The 27,206-nt window shown below is 44.6% G+C and overlaps 1 protein-coding gene across 2 annotated transcripts in view; it reads left to right on the top strand.

The window, feature by feature from the left end:
* The window catches only part of LOC144819610 (uncharacterized), a 1,262,544-nt gene that overhangs the window by 1,006,999 nt on the left and 228,339 nt on the right, over nt 1-27,206 (top strand). For both annotated transcript variants that reach the window (XM_078677431.1, XM_078677432.1), the window contains one exon: nt 8,781-8,897. In XM_078677431.1, coding sequence (XP_078533557.1) covers nt 8,781-8,897 — 117 coding nt within the window. The remainder of the gene's footprint in view (nt 1-8,780; nt 8,898-27,206) is intronic.

Genomic DNA, 27,206 nt, shown 5'->3' with positions numbered 1-27,206 from the left:
GTGCATATGATAGTGTTGTAATAATGAGTGACTGTATGTATGAGTGATTGTATGGGTGAATGAGTGAATGTGTGTGTAGACGTAGGAATCAGTGAGTGCGTATGTAGTAACTGGTATTGGTGTGTCATGATGTCATCAGTGATGTCATTTGAGATGTCATCAGTGATGTCATCAGTGATGTCATTTGAGATGTCATCAGTGATGTCATCAGTGATGTCACTGACCATGTCATGAATGATGTAATATGTGACATCATCAGCAGTGGATTGCGGGTGCGCGATATATAGTTAGTGCAACTAACTATATATGGAATTTCAATGGTTTTGTGTGAGTAAAATAAGGTTTTCTAAATGCTAATTCCTAACTATATATGGTCTATAACCTATGGTTTTTTCAGTGAATTTTCAAGGTTTTGTAAATGCTAATTCCTAACTATATATGGTCTATAACCTATGGTTTTTTCTGTGAATATATATATATATATATATATATATATATATATATATATATATATTCCAACGTAACCCAGCTTAGGAAAATAAATAAATCCACTGGCGCCGTGGCCACATTGCATAAACGGTTTTTATTTTTAGCTTCGGGTAGACCCGACGCGTTTCGCAGTTACCTCACTGCTTTGTCAAGGGTGATTCAATAAAGTAAAGTACACACATTTAAAGGTGCAGGGTTCAAACTTGATAAACACAGTCAAAATACTTCCGTTTTTAGTCTCAAGCAGAGTAAACATACTTAGTTTCCCTTGTTTGCCCATAGATACATTATTGCAATTCATATAATTTATAAACATTGCAATTCATATAATTTATAAACAAGTCTAGCCCAAGTGGGCTGGTGTAATACTAATGTTGATAATTCATAAACAAATAATACATTTCGAACTTTACACTGTCGAAAATTTCATAATAGTCTCTTAGTCACATAGCTCCAGTGAGCTAGTACACCATTCAGGGCAAATCATCCTTGGAAAATACGTCTTTTTGTCTGCAAAGAAACAGATGAAAAACTGACTTTAAAAACTAGTTTGAACCCATAGTTTCCAAAACATTCAGAATTTAAACTTATTAAAATCAAACAAAGAAACGCAGTAAGTACGAGGTATGGGTACAGAACATGATTCATCTTAGGTGTATAGAAATCTCATTGTCCACATTCAAACCATAAGGAATCACGGTATTATATTTTATGATAGTTTTCGACTCAAGCTTTCTTAATTCAAGTGTGCGATTCCCTCCTCTCTCCCTCAAGGGTATTGTATCTAGCACACAGAATTTGAGCAAATTGGGATTTTGATTATGTCTTTCAAAGAAGTGTCGAGCAACTGGGTATTGCCTGTCATTCTTGGTGATTGCTCGCATATGCTCTAAGATACGCATTTTTGCCTTTTTAATTGTGCTACCTATATAAAATAGGTCGCAAGGGCATCTCAGAGCATAAATAGCAAATTCTGTTTCACAGGATAGGTGTTTCCAAATTTGAAATGCAGCAAAGTCTTTATTCAGTTTCACACTTTTACAATTCTGGCTGAAACGGCAAGCTTTACATTTGGAACATGTAAAGAATCCTTGTACTGGGTTTCTTTTCTTAGTTTCTCTAATCTCGCCTTTCATCAATATATCCTTCAATGATTTGTTCCGTCTGAACGTTATAGATGGTTGATCAGACAGATTTTCTTTCAAATCTTCATCGGTTCTAAGAACCTCCCAGAACTTCCTCAAGCTCCTACGTACCTCCCATGCTTGGTTATGGTATGTAGTGATAAATCTCATCTTGTTGTCACTTATCAGTTCCTTCCCTTTGTGAATGAGCAAATCCTCTCGCTTCACTAGGGCAACTTTGTCAACAGCAGTTTGGATAGTTTTTTAGCTGTATCCCCTCTCTTTAAATCTAGATACCATCACTTGTTGCTCTGCTTCAAAATCCCCTGGAGAGCTGCAATTGCGTTTAGCACGCAGCAATTCCCCATAGGGGATACTGTTGATAAGATTACGTGGGTGACAGCTCTGAGCTAGCAGCAAACTGTTGCCAGCTGTCTTTTTTCTGTACAATTTACTACAGATAGTGTTGTTGACAATAGTGAGTTCTAGATCTAGAAATTCAATTTTCTTTTTGCTCATTTCACTGGTAAATTGCAAATTGCATTCATTTTGATTTAGTTTGATAACAAATTCTTCTGCCTGGTGTTGTTCACCATCCCAGATACAGAATACATCGTCAATGTACCTTGCCCAGAGGACGACATGATCTTGGTACTGATCGATCTTCCGGGCAACCTGCTCCTCCCACCAGCCGAGGTATAGACCTGCAAAGCTGGGAGCAAAGCAGGTTCCCATTGCCGTCCCCTGGGTCTGTTTGTACAAAACTTTATTGAAAAAGAAGAAATTATTTTTCAAACAAAGTGCGATCATTTCAAGCACCATGTCTGAATGTAACAGAAACGATAATGACCTTTCCCTTAGGAAGTGTCTACATGCCTCTACACCAGCCGCCTGTGGGATGCTGGTGTAGAGACTGCACACATCCAAACTCATAAGTAGATAGCTCTCCTTCCATTCAATTCCGTTAATTGTTTTAAAAAAATCCCCCGTGTCTTTGACATATGCAGGTAGACCTTGTACATACGGTTGCAGGAAGTAATCTACGTACTTTGAAATATTTTCAAATGCACTCCCTCTTGAAGATACTATAGGTCTCCCTGGTGGTATAGTGGCATGTTTATGGATTTTCGGCAATAGATACAAAATTGGAATTTTAGGGTCTTTACATTGCAAAAACAGATATTCATTCTGTTCTAAAATACCATCATCCCTCCAACATAGCAGTTTCTTAGATACTTCATTAATCGTGTCATCATATTCATTTCTAGTGGCTACATTGTATTTGGTACAATCTGATAGTTGTTTCAAACCTTCATCCAAATACATTTGTAATGGCCAAACAACTACGTTCCCCCCTTGTCCGCCTTTTTAATTACTATGTCTCTGCGATCTTCCAATGATTTAATCGCATGTCTTTGATTTTTTGAAAGATTTTGTCTGCTTTTGCAGCCTTTTTTCTCAATCTTTCTTAGGTCTTCAATCATGCCTCTCTCAAAACAATTGATCGCATCGTTATTAATTTGAGGGATAAAAGTGGATTTGGGTTTAAAACTAGTTCCTCCACTCATCCCAATATCAATGTCTGTATTCATAAGGTTCAGGAAGGGGTCATCAATGAAGCCTTCTACTTCGCCCAATTCATGTATCACATGTAATGTTTCAATGTCAGATATATTCAAGTTCGTAGGAATTTGGTTAGAGCTATCTGCTTGTATACTTTTTCGATTGGCAAACCATTTTTTCAACTTCAACTTTCTAGTGAAATTAAAAAGGTCAATTCTAGTCTCTGTAAAATTAAATTTAGAAGATGGGCAAAACGACAGTCCTTTTGCAAGTACATCATATATATATATATTTGCATGCAATGAGAAATCCTTGCAAATAGCGCAGAAAAGACGGACCACACCAGGCTGCAGTTTGATCCATTTGCGGGTTTATTTGGCAAGCAAAAAAACACGTGTTTCGATCTCGGGCGAGATCTTGGTCACATGACCTTCTGTGAATTCCACACAACTTTTAACGGTGCAGTACATTTGCACGACGCAGCGTGCAGACATAAAACACTGTGAAAATGACAGTCATTTTATGTTCAGTTGACTTTGCAAATAAAGTTTCAGAAAAAAATAAGTATTTACAAATAAACTTATAATTATTTATCATCAAGTTGATTTCTCTATGCTTACACATTACTGAATGTATATTACAATAGCCATTAAATCCAACATGTGGTGGGGCTGAGATTAAGACTTGCTAAGAGCCCATTTGGTTCAGATGAAAACATCAGGAGAGAAAAGATCTAGTAACAACATGGTGTCTCCCTCAGGTTATGGCTGTGATTGTCGTTAGGATCAACTTGTGGTGAAGTGATGTCCTTATTGGTTATAACCAATGTAAGGGACCAGAGTAAGGGACTATAGTGATCGCAGGTGAAAAACTTCCAACAACTGAACTAAACAAACGAATGTTGAAGAGATGACCGTTCAGTGGAACATGCTAGTTCTCATGTGCTCTTAAACTTAAGTAAGTGGCTAATCTTCGTTAGTTGTGCGCTCATCAATCTGTCAAGATATAAACGTAATGGTCAGTATCGAGGAAGTATTCAAGCGTAATATACCACACACAAAGTTACTAAATAGCAACAGTAACGTTCTCACAGCAATGTACTTGGCCTTGCTCTGCATATAAACTCTCCCCTTTTTTTATAGAAGTCATGGCTAGCAAAGCTCTGATTTAATCACAATTAATTATTGACATTGTGCAGTGTCATGTCTTGTCAACTGAGAAATACATAAGGTGACATAAGGTAAAAAAAAGTGAAAGTAGACAATAGTGATAGTTCAGTTACAATTTTCTAAAGATTTTTTTTAGAAAAACCGTATTTAGGAATTCTGAATTGGTTGAAGAGAAGCCTCTGAGAACATTATAGATGTACATATAATTCTTCATCATTATTCATGCCATGTGGGAGCATGCTGCCACCCTATAATATTATTCTGGATTCGAGTCGGCGCAAGGCCTGAACTTTATTGCCACCTCTCGGGTTTCTAGGGACCGTGGCTAGGCCAAAGTATTTGCCCTTGGTCCAGTCACCCTCATGTAATTCGTTGAAGTGTCTAGCGGTACTGTAACTGAAGTCACGGTTGGTCACCGCTCTCCAGTGCTCCAGGATTCTTCTTTTGACTGGAAAGGTGATTGAACCAACATACCACTTGTCACACGGACAAGTAATCGCATAAACCACGAAGTTAGTGCCACAAGTGATAGGCTTAATGGTCCTCCATTTCTTTCTTAACCTACTCAGGGTAACTTCTTTTACATTCTCACTATGGCTGCAAGCTTTGCACTTGCTGCATTTATAGAAGCCTCCCCTCTGTTACAACCAGGTTTTCTTGTTGGTGATGTGCAGATGACTACTCACTAGGATGTCTTTGAGTGATGTGGTTTTCCTGTATGTCACTGCGGGAGAGTGGCCTAACTTTGTTTTAAGGAGAGGGTCTTGTGTAAGAATGTGCCATCTTCTCTTGATAATGTTTCTGAGTTTGCTTGCCTGTGTACTGTAGGTGGTGATGAATCTGACTGGTGTCTCACTACTGTCGGTTTTAGTGATAGTTTTGGGTGGCGCACAGAGGGCATCATTATGGTTGATGGAATCAGCTTTCATTGCGCCTTTGCGTAACATCTTTGTGGGGTAGCCTCTATTCTTAAATCTTGTCACCATGTCATGTTTGTTTTTCTGGTAAGCGGCTTCTGTGATACACTTTCTTTTGGTGCGTAAAAATTGACTGTAAGGAACACTCCACCTGAAGTTAGGTGGATGACAGCTGCTTAATGGAGAATAATATCCCAAAAATCAATGACATGTTGGCTATACTGAATGGTAAATTTCAGTTTTAAAACATTGGCATTCAGACGTTTGACAAAATCCAGCAGTTCAAGTTCACTTCCCTCCCACACAAAGAACACATCGTCAATATACCTGAGCCACAGTCTGATGTTGCGGGACCATGGCTCTAACTCCTCACTCCAGAGTACCTGCTACTCCCACCAGCCACCAGCAGATTGGCGTAGCTGGGGGCGAAGCAGGTACCCATGGAAGTGCCCTGGAGTTGTTTGTACCATCTTCCATTAAACATGAAAACATTTTCAGTTAAACATATCTCAATCATTTGGAGGTGCATGCGTGTGTGTTCTAGTAGTTTGATGTTCCTTGCTCTCATAAAATTTTGACACGCTTTCAAGCCGTCTTTGTGTCTAATGCTCGTGTAGAGGCTTTCCACATCTAAACAAACCAACCAGTGTTTTTTGTCCCAGTGTAAATTGTGAATTTTTTGTAGAAAATCTGTAGTATCTCTAAGATACGAATTCAGATCTCTTACATATGGAAACAGAAAATGGTCAACATATTCGGATGTTTTCTCCAGTAGGCTATTTTTGGAGGATACAATAGGGTGCCCAGGGGGATTGGTGGGGTCCTTATGCACTTTGGTCAGTAGATAAAATGTGGGTGTAGTGGGGGTCTCATTAAATAAAAACTTCCTTTCATCCCAGTTAAGCAATTTTTGGTCAAACCAGTCAATAAAATATCCCTGGTATCTAGCTTGTAGAGTGTCAAGATAGGTTTTATCCACCCTCTCATAGCAGATGGTGTTATTGAGTTGCCTGAGGGCCTCTTGTATGTATTTCTCCCTATCCATTACCACAATGTTGCCTCCCTTATCGGAAGATTTAATGATTATCTTGTCATCTGTTTGCAGGTTGGTAACTGCCTCCCAATGTTCCTTTCTCATATTTTTGAGTCTAGGACTGGTGTTAATGAGTTTTAAAAGATCTTGACTCACTGTCTCATGGAACAGGTCTATATTGTCTTTTGGTGTCTGAGGCACGTATCTGGATGGGGCTCTGAAGTTGGTCATTCTTGGTGCTCCTGCATCTATACCCAATGATTGTAGCGTGATGCCATCACCCCCAGGTTTAAAGTGGATTGGGTGTTGTTGTAGTTGTGATAGTCTGGTCTAGCAAGTCTTGCATATCTACCAGTGCTGGGATATCTGCTGTGACTAATGTTTGAGATGTATCCTCAATGTGATCACGTGTGACTGTATTGCTAGTTGTTACATTGGTAAGGTTACTTGCATGTAATTTAAACAATTTAACTTTGCGCACAAATTGGTAAAGATCGATGCGTGTTCTGGCATAGTCTACAGTAGTGTCTGGACAGTAGGATAAACCTAGTTTTAAAACCTTTTCCTCTACAGGTGTTATAGGTCTGCTAGATAGGTTCATTACCGTTAGCTGTTGGGCGATGTCATCCATTATTTTTTCTTGTTGTCCTGGCTCCTTGGTGCCATGCCAGTCTTGTTGTTCCTTTCTTCTTCTGCACCATCTTTTTTTGCTCTTGTGTTGGCGCCTCTCCCTCTTCCCCCAGGTTTTCCCCTGTAGGACTGTTCTTGATTCCTCTGTATGACGCACACCTCCTCGGAAAAAGAAGAAAGCTCCCCTGGTTGGATGCAGCACTGCCAATGGATTCCTGGTCAGAGCTGAAGTCCATGACGGATCCATATATGCCTTTGGCAGCTGCTCCCAGGGCTTTGTCTTTCACTATGTCAGCTCGGGTTTTGTCAAACTTGCGTGCAAAAGTTAGCATTTGTTCAGTTTTGTAGTCTCTCTGGTCCCGTGCAAATTTTCTTTCCTTTCTTTCAATGACTCCCTTTTCAAAGGTTTTGATTCTGTCATTGACTAGTTTCAAGGTGTTTTTTACCTCGTTCTGATCTGGATTCTTTTCAATCTCCTCCATTAGTGTCTGGATTTGTTGTGTTAATTCTTTATGCTCGTCCCAAGCATTTTTAATTAACATGTGCAGCATGTTTTTAGAGCATGTATTGGTGTTCTCAGTCCAATCTTTCAGGAGTTGTGGTTTAGGGCAGTTTAATGTGGGGATAATGAAAATCCTCAGTCCTCGTGGTATTCTGTTAACTTCTAAGTAATTTTGTAGGGACGTTGCCTCCCACCATCGGCTTGTTTTTTTTTTTCTCAGCCTTTCCTGTTGATTCCATATTTGTTTCACAGTAGAAACTTCAGGTGCCATTGGCTGTTGGCTGACAGTGTTCCCACTGGTTTTGGCGTTTCTTTTCTTGAAAATCATGTTTGCTGATGCTTCTCTTTCTTTCAACCATTCTGCTGCCATTCAAACTCCACTAATTCAACAATCGAGTTGGTTCTGATAACCCACGACATGTTAATTGACATTATTCATGACATCTCAGTAATAGCTTTCTGCCAGACCCTGCATCCTAACTGCTTCAGAACTCCGTGCCTAGGAACCAGCAAGACCCTGCTCTCAAACCTCCATTAGCTTAAAATCTCCACTGCAAACCATCTTCCCAGGCTTGCCACAGGTTTTAGCCTGTGCCAGGGGCTGGACACTCCCCTCCACAATCAGCCAACCCCCACCATGTACAGACTTTGAACATACACTGCGTAGGTTTTCTGCAATGTCTGGAGTCCCTATCATCCTTTGTGAGATTTGCCCACTTATTCGGAGTCCTGTTAAGATGTTTTCTTTTTTTTAATAATATTCTATAATTGAATTTAGCCTACTTGTAAGTTCCCCCCAAAGATTCTAGATAAAGGTACAAAGGAAGAAGATGGGTGGACTTTTCCTCTGGAATCCAAGATAGTTGGTAGTACTGTGTAGTATCCTTAGTGGACACTGGTGTTCCAGGCCCTGAGAATCTATTTCCATACTATTGGATAATCAAGTAACTTTGTTTCTACACTTAACAGTCTCAGGGTAGCGATACAGTTAAGGCTTACTCTGGGAGGAGGTAGGATTGTTACTGCAACTTCACATACAAAATATCCATTATGTGAAGAGGTGCCACAACTCCTATAATAGCCAGCCTTATAGGTTTCACTGTGTTTGTTCAAACACCACTTATGCTGTCAATTTAAAACTCCTAAATATCTGCATACTTTTCCAATGAAGATGCTTTCTGAATGCTGTTAATGTGCTTTCAATATAAGAAAGAAATATAGTTCAGTAACTTCATACAAGGAACCTTGTACCTGTACCTGTTGATTCTCTTTAACCAGTAACGCTGCTTCATGTTTTATTAATTGTTTCCATTAGGTATATTAATAATTATTATTTTGGACTATGTTTTTTAGGAATAAAACAGTTAACCATTACATCGTGCTTATTTAAAAAGTATCTGGCTGCTAGAAAACGAGCGAAACAAAAGGGTACTTATGAAATAAAACCCACGGACAGCCAAGGAGATCAAGGTATAGTATATGTTTCTTCATTAGTTAGATATGCCACTCAGTTTGGTACTTTTCAGATCTTCAATTAATTTCAACAGTTTTTCTAAACACACCCTTAATGCACGTAATAATTAGTACTCTTTATTCCTGAATTAATGTATTCCTGTTGTTAAACATGATGATAAACTAGAATAGACTGCATAAGTGATCACACATAAAAGGCTTCTAAGCAGCACCTGTTGTATGATATGCTATACAAATGCTACAATGTAATTCAATAAATCAACCAATGAATCACTCAGTAAATTTGTGGAGTACTATTTGTCACCCGTGAGGTTATCCAGGCGCTGTAAGGTTCTAGTTGAATAGCCGAATAGCCAGGTCTTCAGGGAATTTCTGAACTCTGGGAGAGATGATGAGGTCCATAGATGAAAGGGTAGCTAGTTCCATGTCTTCGTTGCTGTAGGAAGTTGGATATCTAACTATGGTTACCCCCAACTTTTTGCCTAGTGTTTAGCTGGTTTTCGACTTAGTTGGTCTGGGATACTGCTATTCAGGGCCCCAGGCTATCTGCTCTCCCTCTAAAATGGACTCCATGTACTTTAGGTACATACCTGATTGGGTATTGGGTCACCTCTGTGAGCCCCTGTATAGTGTACCATAGGTACCCAGGGCATAGGTGCATCCAAGCCCTACCAGGGGCTGCAGCATGTATTATGCCACCCCTGGCTGGCCATCCAAACGACCACAGGCTGATCACTCAGCTAATAACTCAGCTGATCACTCAGCTTGGGTAAGGTGGTGTAATCACCCCTTACTTAGATATAGTATTCCTATATCTAACCTTATATATAGACACAAATGCACCTATAAGTCACTCCTATGGCAGGCCTCGACAATCCTGGAGGCAGAGTGCTTGGTTTTATGTGAGAGGGTGCTCTGGCATGAGCTGAGCCCCTCTGAAGCTTTTGGAACCATGTCCTTATAGCTGTTGTATGATATAGCCATACCTTATACTCTTAAGTGCATTATAATCCTCGCGGTTAAATGCTAACTTTAGTTTGGCTTTATCAAAACATGTCGTGTAAGGTGTCAAACGCTTTGGAATACTACCCCCCGCCAATTCTGGCAGCGGGGCTAGCATTCCACCCATCTAGAGATAAAAGACATGTATGTTACTGCTTTACCCGGTTAAAGTTAAACAGAGCCTCAGCATCACAAAATGGATGCTGTTGCCACAGACACGAGTCTGACCTCCTGCAGCTGGGGGAAACTCCAGAAAGGGAGGCGTGGGCAATAGGTTTCCTGTCGAAGGAGGTGCTAGCACCTCCCCAGACAGCCAGTAGTGTATTGGGGCAGGGTGGGTTGAATGGAAACATGCTTTTCCAGACACTGCCTGGGGCACACAAGGTGCTCCATGCATAACCCGGTTCAACCCATTTGCTGGGGCACTCCAGCCCCAGCTCTGGCACGAAACTGGACAAAGAGAAAGGGGTGTAAACCCCCCTTCTCAGGGCCCACCCACAGGAGGGACCTAGCAGGTAATGCAGCCCCTTAGTTTGGTATAAAGTTAGGAGTTGTGTCTAGAGACATTAGATTACCCTGGAAAGAAACTACGATACAGAACTCTTGGACTTCGACATTCTATGCTGACTAGAAGACTGAAGAATATCTCTCTTGTGGTCAAGGAGTGACCACCCTGTTCAAACAGGCACCACCAGTAACTTGCCGGTTTGCTTTGTCGATGCTCCCGACGGAATCGACAACTCAGCTACTCAGAACTGGACTTCCAGACTTCCTGGACTCTGACCCACATCCACAGCAAAGCTGAGACCCGTGGCGGAGACGAGAGACGTGGGACCAGACTCCCTGGACATCCTGCAAATTGCTAACTGCATTGACTCCTGAGGTAACTCGCAGTTGTGCATTGGGGCACGAGAAGCCCCAAACCTGAGCAGCATCTGCACCAGAGCTTAGCCTTCCACACTCCACGAGTGCCGCGTGGGGCCCGTTACTGCATTTCAGCTTCCCGGTTGCTAGCCCATTGGCTAGTAAGCCCCCTGAGGACAATCCTTTTAATTTTCAACACTTGCCTGGTTGCACTGGGCTTGCTCCAGCTTCCTTCCAAAAGAGAAGCTTCTCAGATCTTGCTGGTCTGAACTGAAGCGAATCCTCACTTCCTGCGTGGGTTGCGGTTGCCAAGGCTTGTTGGGTGCAATCTGGATACTGACACCGCACTCTACTAGAGCTTTTGTGGGACAGCTTGACTCCAGCTCCTGGTTGTGGTCGACGCCTCCTGGTCCTCGTGGCTGCAGAGACAAGCTTCACCTCTTTACCTGTTTGCGTCGCGACATCACCTGGTTCCATCCTGGTTCCATCCTGGTCACTGGCTAGTGACCCAGACTCTGTCCCCTCTGCTTTCAGGTTCTTCACTGCTTCGATCCACCCTTGGATCCACCTGGACACTCTTCCTTCGCTGCCTGCAGCACTTCTTTTGCAGGTCTCCATTGAAAGCATCGACGAAACCTGACACGAAAAGACACCTGTGCACCCGGCTTCCCTGGGTGAGGTAACTCGAGTACTCTGGTGCTCCCGTGGATATTGCCTATGCAAGTGTCCTAATTTAAAGGGGTTTTATCGTAGTCCACTCGGAAGTGCCCTTAATCAGTAACTTTGTGACTTCTTCGTTCCCCATTGTAAGTCAATGGTAACTTACGTCTGTGTTCCCACACTGCACGCGTCTCCCGTGGGTCTCCTACTTCCAAACCCTTGGTTCTGTAGTGTAGCCCCAGCGATTACCTAGCTAGGCTCTTATACCACTTACTTAGTATATGGTTCGTGAGGCCCCTAGGGCAGAATTGTATTTGTGCAACGTATAGTATGCTTAATGAGTAACTTGTAACGTATCTCGAACTCTGACCTCATAAAGAGTGCAGAGGGGTTGTGTTAGTAATAAATACATATGTATTTGATATATACCGTGTGTGGTGTCCTTTCATTTGGTAATCAAGGGATTATATATGGTAAACCAGCTGGCTTCACATGCTTTCTGAAGTTTTAGCCTAAGACTGCTGGTCCATGCTACCACCAGGATAGCTGATCTATAAGGTTGACTTTACAACCAACCACCATAAGGGTTGTTTAGACTGGTGCAAGGTGCCCACTAGAGTAGTGGACATCATATGCCAGGCTAACTTCTCACGTTGGTGTGCAACGGTTGGGATAAGAACTTGCTGTTGTTTTACCATATAATCTTGAGATATCATTTGAAAGATCACATTAAGGTACCTAGAGGTGGATGTATGACGTTACAACGCACACTTTTAGAACGCATACCTTTACAACACATTTTTTACACCGCAACATCCATTACAACGCACACCATTACAACGCATACCATTACAACGAATTCTTAAAAAATACCTTTACAACGCATTCCACTACAACGCATACTACATTTACAACGCATACCATTACAACGCATTACTTTACATTGCATATAAGGTAAGTGTTGGATAGTGTAGGGGTTAAAATTACTATTCTAACTCCAGGGGGTGCAACAGTAGGGAAAGTTTTGGATAGTATAGGGGTTAAAATTACTATTCTAACTCCAGGGGGTGCAACAGTAGGGTAAGTGTTGGATGGTAAGTTTTGCGTTGTAATGGTATGCGTTGTAATGACTGCGTTGTAAATGTATACGTTGTAATGGATGTTGCGTTGTAAAAGTTTCGTTGTACTGGTAGTGCGTTGTAAAAGTTGCATTGTAAACGTTGTATACCCCTTGAGGTACATATAAATCAAATCTTATAATATTTAAGTTCTACTGAACTTAGTTATTGTAGAGGAAAGGGCCTAGCACACCCTGTCTACAACTCCTAGAGAGGTTCTAGTAGGTAACACTTAGTGTAGGTAGGTGCACACACCACACCTCACTAGAGAATGTCCTTGAGAGGAGAGCCTAGTGTGTCTCTCCCAGAGGAAGTGGATCCTCCCAGGATCCCTTCTCACTATGACACATTTACTTTTAATGAACTTCAACGTTTGTGTTCACTCAGGAGACTGAGACAAAGACAGAGTCCAACCCTAAGACACCTTATAGATTTTTTAATGGAGTATGATGCTGAGAAAGCAGCAGCCCCAGATCAGACTGGTAGTGGAAGGGGGGCATCCATCAACAGAGGAATCCCAGGATGACAATCCAGGGGGGTCTGATGAGGAGGATGATGATCAGGTCCAAGTTGGAGAACTGAACCAGGTCAACCTGGGACTACATGGGGATGGACAGGAGAGACTCCCATCCAGGCCCCCAAGTAGGCCTAACACTGAGCACAGAAGTAGGAGGGCACTCTCCAGTGACTCCCACCACTCTGATCAATCAATCAATCAATGCATTTCTAAAGCACATCTACATACCCGTGAGGGTCTCAAGGCGCTGGGAGGGGGCCGCTACTGATCGAAGAGCCAGCTCTTGAGGAGTCTTCTAAAGGCGAGCAGGTCCTGAGTCTGTTGTAGGCTGGTGGGGAGAGCGTTCCAGGTCTTGGCGGCGAGGTAGGAGAAGGATCTGCCACCGGCGGTGGTCTTCCGGATACGGGGACCTGTGGCGAGGGTGAGTTTGGCTGAGCGGAGGCTTCGGGTGGGGCTGTGGAAGCTGAGTTGGTTGTTGGGATATGTAGGTCCGGTGTTGTGTAGTGCCTTGTGCGCGTGGATGAGGAGCTTGAATGTGATCCTCTTGTTGACAGGGAGCCAGTGCAGGCTTCTCAGGTGGGGTGTGATGAGGCTGCGTCGTGGGACTTCGAGGATCAGTCGTGCCGAGGCGTTCTGGATTTGTTGTAGTTGTCTCAGGAGCTTGGTTGTTGTTCCTGAGTAGAGGGCAGTCCCGTAGTCAAGTCTGCTGGTGACGAGGGCCTGGGTGACGGTTTTTCTCGTGTCGGGAGGGATCCATTTGAAGATCCTGCGGAGCATTCGGAGGGTGTTGAAGCAGGCCGTGGAGACGGCGTTGACTTGCCTGGTCATGGAGAGGATGGAGTCGAGGATGACCCCCAGGTTACGTGCGTGGTCTGTGGTTTCCGGGCTGTGCCTAGCGATGTGGGCCACCAGGTGTCGTCCCAGGCTGATGGGGTGGGTCCGAGGATGAGGACCTCCTTCTTGTCTGAATTCAGCTTCAGTCTACTGTTCTTCATCCAGTCGGCTACGGCCTTCGTTCCTCTGTGGAGGTTGGCTTTGGCGGTGTGGGGGTCTTCGGTGAGGGATATGATCAGCTGGGTGTCGTCGGCATAGGAGATGATGTTGAGGTTGTGTTGTCGTGCGACGTGGACGAGCGGTACCATGTAGATGTTGAACAGCGTCGGGCTGAGAGAGGATCCATGTGGGTTGCCGCAGATGAACTCTGTGGTTTTTGAGCGGAAGGGTGGGAGGCAGATGCTCTGGGTTCTGCCGGAGAGGAAGGATGTGGTCCAGGCCAGGCCCTTCTCTTGGATTCCGGCATTGTGGAGGCGTGCTGATAGGGTGCGGTGGCAGACTGTGTCAAAGGCTGCTGATAGGTCCAGGAGGATGAGGGCGGCTGTTTCTCCTTTGTCCATCAGGATCCTGATGTCATCAGTGGCGGCGATGAGGGCGGTCTCGGTGCTGTGGTTGCTGCGGAAACCGGATTGGGATGGGTCCAGTATGTTGTTGTCTTCGAGGTAGTGGGTTAGCTGTTTGTTGACAATCTTCTCTGTCACTTTTGCCGGGAATGGGAGCAGGGAGATGGGCCGGAAGTTCTTGAGGTCCTTGGGGTCCGCCTAGGGCTTCTTCAGAAGGGCGTGGACCTCGGCGTGCTTCCAGCTTTCCGGGAAGATTGCTGTCTCGAAGGAACTGTTGATTGTTTTCCGGAGGTGGGGCACGATGGTTGTGCTGGCTTTGTTGAAGATGTGGTAAGGGCAGGGGTTGGATGGGGATCCGGAGTGGATGGAGTTCATGGTTTTGATGGTGTTTTCGTCGCTGATGTTGGACCAGGCTGTCAGGCGACTGGTGTGGGTGGTGGTCGCAGGGGTGGTGGACTCGGTGGTGGGTGCGGGGTTGTGGATGTCGGTGATCTTGCAGTGAAAGAAGGTGGCCAGGGAGTCGCACAGGTCCTGTGATGGTGGGATGTAATTGGTGTTGGAGCTGGGGTTGGAGAGTTCTTTCACGATGCTGAAGAGCTCTTTGGTGTTGTGTGTGTTGTTGTCTAGGTGGTCCTTGTAGGCGGTCCTCTTGGCGGTCCTGATGAGTTGGTGGTGTCTGCGGGTGGCGCTCTTGTGGGCTGTGTGGCTGTCTGGTGTTCGGTCGTGGAGCCATTTTTTTCCAGCTTCTGACAGGTGCTCTTGGAGATCCGGAGGTCTTCGGTAAACCAGGCGGCTTTCTTGTTGGTGTGGTTGGTTGTGGAGATCTTGAGAGGGGCGAGGGTGTTGGTGCAGTCGTTGATCCACTGTTTGAGGTTGGTCGCGGCGGTGTCGGGGTCGGTGGAGTCGGCAGGTGGTCTCAGGGCAAGGGTGGTAGTCAGTTGGTCCTTGGTGACCTGCCCCAGCAGTGGCGTGGCAACTGTTGGGTGCGGTGGTGTGTGGTGGGTTTCCTGAAGGTGAAGTGGACGCATCTGTGGTCGGTCCAGTGTGGTTCCGTGGTGGGGTTGAATGAGATGTGGGGGCTTGTGGAGAAGATGGGGTCCAGCGTGTGTCCAGCGGCGTGGGTGGGTGTCGTCACAAGCTGTTTGAGTCTGAGGTTGGCGAGGTTGTCGATCAGGGCGGTGGAGTTTACGTCGTTGTTGTTCTCGAGGTGGAAGTTCAGGTCCCCGACGAGGATGTAGTCCGTGGAGCGAGGGCGTGGGTGATGACGAGGTCGGCGATGACATCGCTGAACTGTGGTCGGGGTCTGGGTGGTCTGTAGACGAGTGCTCCTCTGAGGGTGGTGTTGGGGTCGGTGTGGATCTGGAAGTGCGTGTGCTCGGCGGTTGTGAGGGTGTCGTCGTCGTTGGTCGAGACTCTGAGGGTGTCTTTGTGGATGATGGCGATTCCCCCTCCAACTCCGTTGGTGTGGTCTCTGCGGGAGATCTTGTAGCCCTGTGGGATGGCTATGGCGATGTCTGGTGCTGAGGTGGCGTTCAAAAAAATGGTGATGGATTAAAACCATGATCTCTTGACTTGGTAAGAGTATTCTGCATCATTCAGAAACTCTGTCCATCACCACCCCCCTTTTCCAAAATCACTGAGGTGGCGTTCAGCCAGGTCTCCGTCAGGAAGGCGATGTCGGGGTCGGTAGAGTCAAGGAGGTCCCAAAGTTCGATGGCGTGCTTGCGAGCGGAGCGAGTGTTGAGGAGGATGCAGCGGAGGTGGTTGGGTTCTCTGGTTGGTGGTTTGGTTGGCTGGATGCTGGTGAACCTGCAGCTCTGGCAGGTGAAGTGCCCTTGGGTACGCTTTGGGGTGGCCCGGAAGCAGGGGTGGTTTTGTCCGGTGTTGAGTGTGTGGAGGGTGCTGGAGTCGTAAAGCAGTCTGGCGTTGCAGGGGGCAAGGGGTCCAGGGGTTCTGGTGCTGGGCGCGGTCCAAGCGAGGACGGGCGCAGACAGGCTTGCCTTAGGCCCGTTTGTGCCTCCATATGAGGGGGAGAGGGAGGGCGGAACAGCTGGGAGGCGGTCAATAGGGTCAAATACAAACACAACTGTAGAGGTCTTTTCGTGCTACAGAGTAATATGGCGCACACCTGGGTAGCCGCTGATGGGTATATAATGGCAAAGTGAACAGTGTAGGCAATGGGGCGAGTGGTAACACCTCCCAACCACTCAATTTAGACCAGAAAACTGGTCTGTGTCAATTCAAACTGCAGTGCCCCTGCACTAAACACAAATTGTAATGATATGATAATACTATGTAGTTACATGCAATAGTCAAGCTAAATCCAAACACATAGTGAATATTCACAATTCAGTGATCAAGAGCACAAGTGGAGGCTGTAATAAGATCTATAGTCCGTTCTTATAGTGTTCATTTTCTGTTTAATGTTCCAAAATCATAAGCCAACACGTGTTTCATCGCAGGGAACAACTGCGAATCTTCAGGGCTAAACAAAAATACAAAATGGGATTGTATAAGATCATATTCCGTTTGTGCCACAATTGTAGCAAATGACTGTATGGTGTACACCAAAGTGACAGGAAGCATGCCTATAGGGTGACTTGGTGTGTTTGTGTTGGGAAAGAAAAACATACATCAGGTGACATATGTGAATAAAACACGATATACATCAGGTCTAAACAAGATACGTTTTCTGGAAAATATATACGCACTGGCCGGTTGGAAAAGTGGGTGAAGTGTAAAAGTGTGTCCAGTAGGAAGGACGATATCCCATGTGACTCCTGGGTGATTCTTATCGTAACTAGCTAACAGGAAAATTCTGAGTTGTACATTTGTAAGTTGTGCCATAATTAAGCATATTCAGTAAAACATTGAAAGACGCGTATAAGTGGATAACTAAAGTCACTGTCCTACCTGGAAAAGATGGCTTGTATGATAAGTGTTTCAAGTCGAAAACACTAGAATTATAGAGGCGAAAAAGAGCCGGTCAGTGTGTAGACTCTGGTTCTTGTCTACAGAAAGAGGTATGGATAGTGTGCAGTCAGATTAATATTGCACCAAACCAGAAAACAAAAACCACAAAAGAGAAACAAGAAGGAAACTAATAACTAGTGAAAAATAACATAATTATCCACTTATACGCGTCTTTCAATGTTTTACTGAATATGCTTAATTATGGCCCTATACACTCACTAAAGTCTTAAAAACCCATAACGTGAGTATCACCGAATATATATCTAACACTTAACTATACTCATTAGATTACGCAGAGTACTACTGGCATTAGCACAACTTACAAATGTACAACTCAGAATTTTCCTGTTAGCTAGTTACGATAAGAATCACCCAGGAGTCACATGGGATATCGTCCTTCCTACTGGACACACTTTTACACTTCACCCACTTTTCCAACCGGCCAGTGCGTATATATTTTCCAGAAAACGTATCTTGTTTAGACCTGATGTATATCGTGTTTTATTCACATATGTCACCTGATGTATGTTTTTCTTTCCCAACACAAACACACCAAGTCACCCTATAGGCATGCTTCCTGTCACTTTGGTGTACACCATACAGTCATTTGCTACAATTGTGGCACAAATGGAATATGATCTTATACAATCCCATTTTGTATTTTTGTTTAGCCCTGAAGATTCGCAGTTGTTCCCTGCGATGAAACACGTGTTGGCTTATGATTTTGGAACATTAAACAGAAAATGAACACTATAAGAACAGACTATAGATCTTATTAAAGCCTCCACTTGTGCTCTTGATCACTGAATTTTGAATATTCACTATGTGTTTGGATTTAGCTTGACTATTGCATGTAACTACATAGTATTATCATATCATTACAATTTGTGTTTAGTGCAGGGGCACTGCAGTTTGAATAGGGTCAAATACCTCAGCATTGATGAGGATGACTTCACCTCAGAGAAGAGAGCATAAGGCTAGGATGAGGGAAGTCAACCTTAGGATCAAGAGGCAAGACATTGCCCTTGCCAAGGAGACCCTGGCTCTTGCTAGAGAGCAAACATTGAGTGGATTAGAGTCCACTGGTGGCAGCAACATCCCTAGAGGTAGGGAAAGGTCAAATGACCATAGAAACCTATGTAAGATTGTCCCTCCCTACCAGAGTGGGGAAGACATCCACAAGTGGATAACTGCTTTGGAGAGGGCTTGCAAAGTACAGCAGGTACCCCAAAGTCAGTGGACAGCAATCCTATGGCTCTCGTTTTCAGAAAAAGGTAGAGACAAGCTCCTCACAGTTAGTGGTGAGGATGCTGACAACTACAATGTCCCGAAGAGTGCTCTAATAGATGGGTTTGGCTTAACCACTGAGCAGTATAGGTTGCTGTTCAGAGACACCCAGAAGACACAGACTCAGAACTGGACTGATTTTTTAGATTGTGCTACTAAGGCTCTGGAGGGCTGGTTATTGGGCAGTAAGGTCAAAGACTATACAGAATTGTATTATTTGATTATGAGGGAGCAGATCCTTAATAATTGTCAAACCCAGCTTCTACACCAGCACCTGGTGGACTTTGATCTGACCTCTCCCCAAGAATTGGGTAAGAAGGCAGACAAATGGGTCAGAACCAGGATTAGGCCTACAAATCAGGGTGGTGACCAAAAGAAAGATTCTACCAAACCTCAAGAGAAAGGTGGGGATAAATCTAAGGACAAATCCACTACAGGGCCCCAAAAATCCTCTAAGGGGGGTGGTTCCCAAACTCCTTACTCTAATGTCAAGAAACCTTAACGTCATGTATGTAGACAACCTGGCCATTGGAAAACTGACAGCAGTTGCTCAAAAGCCAGCAATAAGGAAAATATTCCTCCAAGTACTACTCCAGCACCTCCTGTTACTACTAGTAGGACCCCAAAGGGCCCCCTGTCCAGATGAACCCTCCCATTAGCAGATTAGGGGCACCCAGTCTAGCAGCCCTAGCCAGGTGTCAATTCCTCAAACCTCTGAGGGAACTCCCTTACCCTTGTGTAGGACCCTCCCCCAGATGGACTCTGTTGGACACCGGCAAACCTGGAACCCAGTGGTCCCAAACCTGACCTGTCCCTCCAGTAGTCCAACCAAAGGGACCCAACCTCCAGCTGTAGGTAGCCAGAGGTTGACACTGAGAGCACAGTGCAACTCAGTCATGGAAAGAAAGGCCTATATGGTGGATAGTGATTGGAGGAAGCTGAGCCCAACATTAGTGGAGCCTCACTTCAGTACTCCATCCCCACACCAGCCTTTTACTTTGCCAAAGCACACCACAGGTAGAGATTCCCTATGGTGGAGACGCTCTGATACCCTTAGGGTGAGGGATTGCTTAGTGGACCATGAGACAGGGGGTAACCATGCTAGTGCAGGTAGCTATAAAGTAGCAGAAAGCAGCAGATCTCAGAATTCGTGTTCTTTTTCAAACGGATGTTTTAATTTGATCCACAATCAGCCGACACGTGTTTCATCGTGTTGAAGTGGAGTCAACACGACTCTTCAGGGCTGGTATAACCCAGGTTTGTATGGGTAGATGCGAAAATAAGTGCGTATAGGTCGATATATCTAAACACGTGTAGGTGTTTAGCCGTACCGGGAGGGGATCCGACTGTTCAAAGTACTGTGAGGTTGAGTTCTGGGTAAGAATCTCTGTCGGTAACTGAACTCCAGACGATATCCCTCCTCAGTAGGTTCCCGGTCGCCGTGTTCCAGAGACGGACGGTTTTAGGGTTATTCCGTTCGCTCTGTACGCACCACACATTAGATCTTGTCTTCCTACAGGTGTAACGTATACTACAGGTAAAACCGACAACTTCTGTAAGTTCTCCAAACCCTATTAGCTGTATTTTATGCTAGTGCAGGTACTTCCTTATATGGCCACTTAGGCAATATAGGCTTACCTGCTCAAGGATAGCCTTATCTCTTTTCGTTTGGGGGGGGTTGTGTAGGAAGGTGGATGTCTGACTATGGTTACCCCCAACTTTTTGCCTAGTGTTTAGCTGGTTTTCGACTTAGTTGGCCTGGGATCCTGCTATTCAGGGCCCCAGGCTATCTGCTCTCCCAGTAAAATGGACTCCATGTACTTTAGGTACATACCTGATTGGGTATTGGGTCACCTCTGTGAGCCCCTGTATAGTGTACCATAGGTACCCAGGGCATAGGTGCATCCACGGCCTACCAGGAGCTGCAGCATGTTTTATGCCACCCCTGGCTGGCCATCCAAACTGACACCACATGCTGATCACTCAGCTTAGGTAAGGTGGTGTAATCACCCCCTACTTAGATATAGTATTTCTATATCTAACCTTATATATAGACACATATGCACCTATAAGTCACTACTATGGCAGGCCTCGACAATCCTGGAGGCAGAGTGCTTGGTTTTATGTGAGAGGGTGCTCTGGCATGAGCTGAACCCCTCTGCAGCTTTCGGAACCATGTCCTTATAGCTGTTCTATGATATAGCCATACCATATACTCTTAAGTGCTTCGGAATACTACCCCCCCGCCAATTCTGGCGGCGGGGGTAGCATTCCACCCTTCTAAAGGGAAAAGACATGTATGTTACTGCTTTACCCAGTTAAAGTTAAACAGAGCCTCAGTATCACAAAATGGATGCTGCTGCCACAGACACGAGTCTGACCTCCTGCAGCTGGGGGAAACTCCAGCAAGGGAGGCCTGGACAATAGGTTTCCTGTCGAGTTAGGTGCTAGCACCTCCCCAGACAGCCAGTAGTGTATTGGGGCATGGTGGGTAGAATGGAAAGATGCTTTTCCAGACACTGCCTGGGGCACACAAGGTGCTCCATGCATAGCCCAGATCACACCAGTTGCTGGGGCACTCTAGCCCCAGCTCTGGCGCGAAACTGGACAAAGAGAAAGGGGTGTAACCACCCCCTTCTCAGGGTCCACCCAAGGAGGGACCTAGCAGGTAATGCAGCCCCTTAGTTTGGTATAAAGTTAGGAGCTGTGTCTAGAGACATTAGATTACTGTGGAAAGAAACTATGATACAGAACTCTTGTCTACTAGAGCCTTTGTGGGACAGCTCGACTCCAGCTGTTGGTTGTCGTCGACGCCTCCTGGTCCTCGTGGCTGCAGAGACAAGCTTCACCTCTTCACCTGTTTGCATCGCGACATCACCTGGTTCCATCCTGGCTCCATCCTGATCACTGGCTAGTGACCCAGACTCTGTCCCCTCTGCTTTCAGGGACTTCACTGCTTCGATCCACCCTTGGATCCACCCGGACACTCTTCCTTCGGCCGCCTGCAGCACTTCTTTTGCAGGTCTCCATTGAAAGCATCGACGAAACCCGACACGAAAAGACACCTATAGACCCGGCTTCCCTGGGTGAGGTAACTCGAGTATTCCGGTGCTCCCGTGGGTATTGACTATCCAAGTGTCTTAGTTTAAAGGGGTTTTATCGTAGTCCACTTTTAAGTGCCCTTAATCAGTAACTTTGTGACTTCTTCGTTCCCCATTGTAAGTCAATGGTAACTTGCGTCTGTGTTCCCACACTGCACGCGTCTCCCGTGGGTCTCCTAATTACAAACCCTTGGTTCTTTAGTGTAGCCCCAGCGATTCCCTAGGCCCTAGGCCTATTCACCATTCCTGAAGTGGCTCTTATACCACTTACTTACTATATGGTTCGTGAGGCCCCTGGGGCAGAATTGTATTTGTTCAACTTATAGTATGCTTAATGAGTAACTTGTAACGTATCTTGAACTCTGACCTCATAAAGAGTGCAGAGGGGTTGTGTTAGTAATAAATACATATATATTTGATATATACCTTGTGTGGTGTCCTTTCATTTGGTATTCAAGGGATTATACATGGTAAAACAGCTGGCTTCACATGCTCTCTGAAGTTTTAGCCTAAGACTGCTGGTCCATGCTACCACTAGGATAGCTGATCTATAAGGTTGACTTTACAACCAACCACCATAAGGGTCGTTTAGACTGGTAAAAGGTACCCACTAGAATAGTGGACATCATATACCAGGCTAACTTCTCACAGTTTCTAGATAGGAGCAGGAGCAGATCAGATGTATCTGGTGTGCTGATGGAAGTTCAGGTGGTGGTTCAAGTAGGCGGGTCCACACTTGTGTATGGCCTTGTATACCAGGGTCAAGAGTTTGAACTGGCATCTATTCTGCCTAGAGAGCCAGTGGAGTGTCCTGAGGTATGGGATGATGTGGGTTTGTCTAGGGAGATTCGAGATGATTCTGACTGTAGAGTTCTCAATAGTCTATACTCATCAGAGCAGATTGTTGCCATAATGCAATCCGCTGGGGATGGCGCGTCTTGAGCTTTAGGGTAGCCATTTAAATGTCTTACGAAGCATGTGGTAGATGAGGAAGCAGGAGAAGGAGATGGAGTGAACATGAGTCATTAGGGTTAGCTTCTTGTCCAGAATTATGTCTAGCATGGTCAGTGGGGTAGGAGTAGGTCTGAGTTCTGAGGGCCACTTAGATGCGTCCCAAAGGGGAGATTTTGTTTCTAAAAATGTGTTCCTCTGTCTTGTCTATTTGAGCTTCAGGCAGTTGTCCTTCATCCAGTTGGCAACGTCTGTGTCATACAGTTGTGTAAGTTGGTCTTGGTGTTGGCTGTGTCTTCGGAGAGGAGAGGATACGTTGGGCGTTGTCAGCGTAGGATATGATGTTGAGTCCATGGGTTTTGGTGATGCTAACCAGACCAGAGGTGTCATATAAATGTTTGAGAGAGTGAGGTTGAGTGAGGATCCATGGGGTACCCCAGATGATTTCGTTGGGTGAGGAGGCGAAGGCAGACTTTTTGCGTTCTCCTGGTGAGGAAGGAGGTGATTGATCTGAGAGCGGTTCCTCGGATGCCTGTGTTGTGCAGCTTTGCGATCAGTGTGTGATTGGAGCCCATATCAAAGGCTGACAAGAGGTCTAGGAGTATCAGAGCCGGGAGTCTCTCCTTGGCCTAGTAGGGCTCGGATTTCATTTGTAGCCATGATGAGGGCAGTCTCGGTGCTGTGGTTGCTGCGGAACCCAGATTGAGATGAGGAGAGTAGGAGGTTCTGTTCCAGTTGTTGGTTGATAGCTTGTTCTGTTACTTTGGCAGGGAATAGGAGCAAGGCGATCTGTCAGTAGTTTCAGAGTTCGCTGGGGTCTGCTGATGGTTTCTTTAGTAGGGCGTTGATTTCTGCATGTTTCCAATCTTTGGGGATGGCAGCCATGACAATTGAGGTGTTGAACAAGGTGGTTAGTACGAGACTAATTCTGGCTATGCCTAGGTTGAAGGTACATTCGATGTATCCAGGCCAGATATGGTATATTATGTGGAGATATATTTTATGTTGCGCCCAACAGTACAGTGAAACCACAAGGATAAAGACCACCGGTCATTCTTTCAAATTCGCCATCACCTACGTAGCATCCACAACAGGCCAGGCTAGCCTGGGCCAGTGGGATTCTCCAAAGGTTCCCTAATCTGATTTAGACATTTACCTGTTTTATCTTCCCATCTCATCGTTTTTTGCATATCCAACCAAAGACCAATGTTTACAGTTTTCACAGTATATTCAAAACCTCACTCCCACTCAGAAACCCAGATGCGAACAAGCAGTTACTTCCAGTTTAAAACTATAAAATAACTATTCACAGGAATGCACCCCCACAACAGCCACCTCTGGACAAGCCATATATGATTCAGTAACCAGCGACTTCATAGATAACAAGATCTTAACTGATGCAGAGAGCAGTCCAGCTGCTTGTCATCTTTTGGAGGGAACATGAAAGTAGGAACCCAATTTTCTGGGTTCAGAGACCTATCTTGAGTTATGGTCACTGATCAACTTTGGTCAGTAAAAACCAATGAGAAAGATAAATTTCTTTCTAGAGTACCCTCACTCACCGGGGTTTTCCCACGGTGACATGCTTTATCATTGGGGCCATCCCAGTTCTCTACGAAAAGGGGCGTGCTACGACTTGCGAACTACGTAGGAGCACTTGGTTGTGAAGGACTATGTGTGGTGCAAGTGAAATTGTGGTGGAGTGGGTGTGAGTGAATTTAAAAATACCGTGCTAGTGGGCCTCAACAATTTTATTTTGCTCCTAGGTTGGTATATTAAAGTGGGGTGTGACACTGTATGATAATCTATATTAAGGATTATATCAGTGTTCAGTCGACATGTTTCAAGCTACCCCTAGCTTTTCTTCAGGACCATACAGGGACCAGCCCTATATATGCCACTCCTATAAGCCCCTAATTGGGGTATAAGTATATATTTAAATAAATAAACAACATGTAACGCTGCTAAATCTAAAACATGCGTGTCATACATACGCTTGTACTGTTTTGCTGTTTCTGTAAAGATAATGACACATAGTTAGTGGTGAAAATCCCCTTCTAAAAGAGAATGGGGGTTACACATTTTGCCTTCATGCCGCACCTCAAAGTATATGGTGTTTGGTTTGCCCCATATTGGTGCGTGCAGGCTTTCAGGTCCAGTGCGTGATTCATAAGATATAAAAAGAAGTGATTGTGAATTCACACATATAAATAACACAGGACTTAATGTGACTAAGGACGGTTGACACACAAAACATAGATATCGTTATGAGAAAACTGCATATTTACATGTTTTTGTGCCTATTAGCGCTTCATGGTCTCTGGTAGGGGGCAGGATCACCTTATGGAAACTTTGCTGCCATTTGAGAAATCAAGATGGGAACATTGTTTAACCCACGTCTATTTTGCCCTCATCGAAAATGTCGAGGTTGAGTGAGAAGGTCGGGACCTTCACGCCGTTAAAGAAAGAAATGTACTTACTTCCTTATCTGTGAAACCGCATCAGATTACCTAATCGTTACCCCTCCGGACCGCATCTTAAAGCAGGTTCGGCGGGGGATGTTTTACCCGCTGGTATTTACGGGTCCGTAACACTGACGCTAGACCGTGTATCGTCCGCGGCCATCTTGGGAGTATGTGATCAGTGTGTATAATAAAGTTGTTGAGAACACAATATCGCGTTGTTCAACTCATTGGCTTACAATTATTATCCGAACACTTTCCGACCTCTAAATATAGTCTGAGCACAGTTGGCTAGGAATGGCATTTACATGAGTTTGTTGACGAGAGTGGGTATTTAATTATTTAATATTCGTAAATTTTAAAAAGATTGAAATTTTGTTGTCTGATATATGCAGGCAGTAAAACCCACCTCCAGATGATTAATACAGGGTTGTTTTTATTTGGCGTGTGACGCGGTTTATAGAGACAAAGGTAACGTGGCAACAGGGCATATTTTCAGTTGTATTTGATTAGGAGGACTTACTGGTTAACGTGGCCATCCTGGTGTCTTAGTGGCCTTTACTCAGAGGACGGGGGAGGTTTACTATGAGATAACACGAAGCATACTGCTTAGTATGTTAGCGTTGTATTAATCCATAGCCAGGTGTCTCAGGTTTTGTTCTGCTCTGGCACAAACATTATTGCAAGGAGTAAGCCTCTGTTTATTACATTTTTTGCATTTCATCTTTTGGAGGGGACTGAACAGCTGGCAGATTTGGTCGCCTTTGAACAACTCTTCCTTGCTTCCAGATGAAAATGTCTGAATATGCTTCTGGAAGTGCAGAAGGATAGAGCAGGAATCTAATTTCGTGGCTTCTAAAGGTGCTAGGGCCTCAGCTTGCAATAGAGTTACAGTTAGTGGGATATATAGGGCATTTGCCCAAAGCAGCAGCAGCAGCAGCATTTGAATAAAGTACAGAGGGAAATCTGACGAGGATTTAAGTTTGTCAAACAAAAATGCCTGTAAATAATTTTACACTGAGCCCCATATGGGCCCCCTTGTCAGTGTCCATGAATATCAGTACTTCTACTAAAACCTCATGAAGACAAATCAGCAGCCGTCACGTGTGATCCTCAACATCTGCACCAGTATCCAGCTACGACTATCATTATTTGCAAGGTACACATTATCCCATGTACAGCTTTCAATTTGACCTCCTTGTGCTCACGACCTTCCTATCACTATCAATCTATATTATGTCCAATATCAGCTCACATTTTTCCCTATAATATTAGTGCGAAATGCATCCAGACACAAAGTCTTAGAATGCAAGCAGACTAGTTTTACAACATTAGTTTGAAAGCGAACTTTTCACACAACTATTTACCACCAGTGTTAGAATGCAGGTAGGCCGAAAAGCAAGTATTACAGAATGGATAATAATGGATGCTTGTGCCATACAACCAGGCAGACACTGATGACACCTTGTAACAAGTTACATGAATCTTAAATGGAACACCGTTATATAACTCAAGATTAGAGCCCTGAAAATAATATGTTGTCAATAATAACATTGAAAAGGTGAAGGAGTGGTGGAAATTAAGGGCAAACCTGCGGATAGTAATCCCATGGAGAGCTGTAGATGATGAGGAGAACTACTTGTAGAATTGCCTCCTATGAAAACCCCATAACTTGTTTGGGGGCCATGGGGAAAGCGGGGCTACTAGCCCCTAGTCATGGTGGTTTTAGAACGTTTACAACTGTTGTCCTGAGGCCTGAACTACTAAGGTCCTGTAAACTGAATACCAAGTACATCCCTTCAGCACTTAGTCCTTAATGGTAGTGAGGCGAATGGTCAAAGGCTTCTTAGGGAGGAAATGTGGGGGCAGAGTCTCGTAATTCAACCGTTATACAATAAACTCAATATTTACTATCCCACACAGTCCCCTTTTTGTAAAAAGAAAAGAGAAATACTTGAATGTACTTCAAAACAC

This window comes from Lissotriton helveticus, chromosome 2_1 (assembly GCF_964261635.1).
Source record: "Lissotriton helveticus chromosome 2_1, aLisHel1.1, whole genome shotgun sequence".
Lineage (NCBI taxonomy): Eukaryota > Metazoa > Chordata > Amphibia > Caudata > Salamandridae > Lissotriton > Lissotriton helveticus.
The sequence above is the reverse complement of the archived record's forward strand: the minus strand, read 5'-3'. Positions and strand labels throughout refer to the sequence as shown.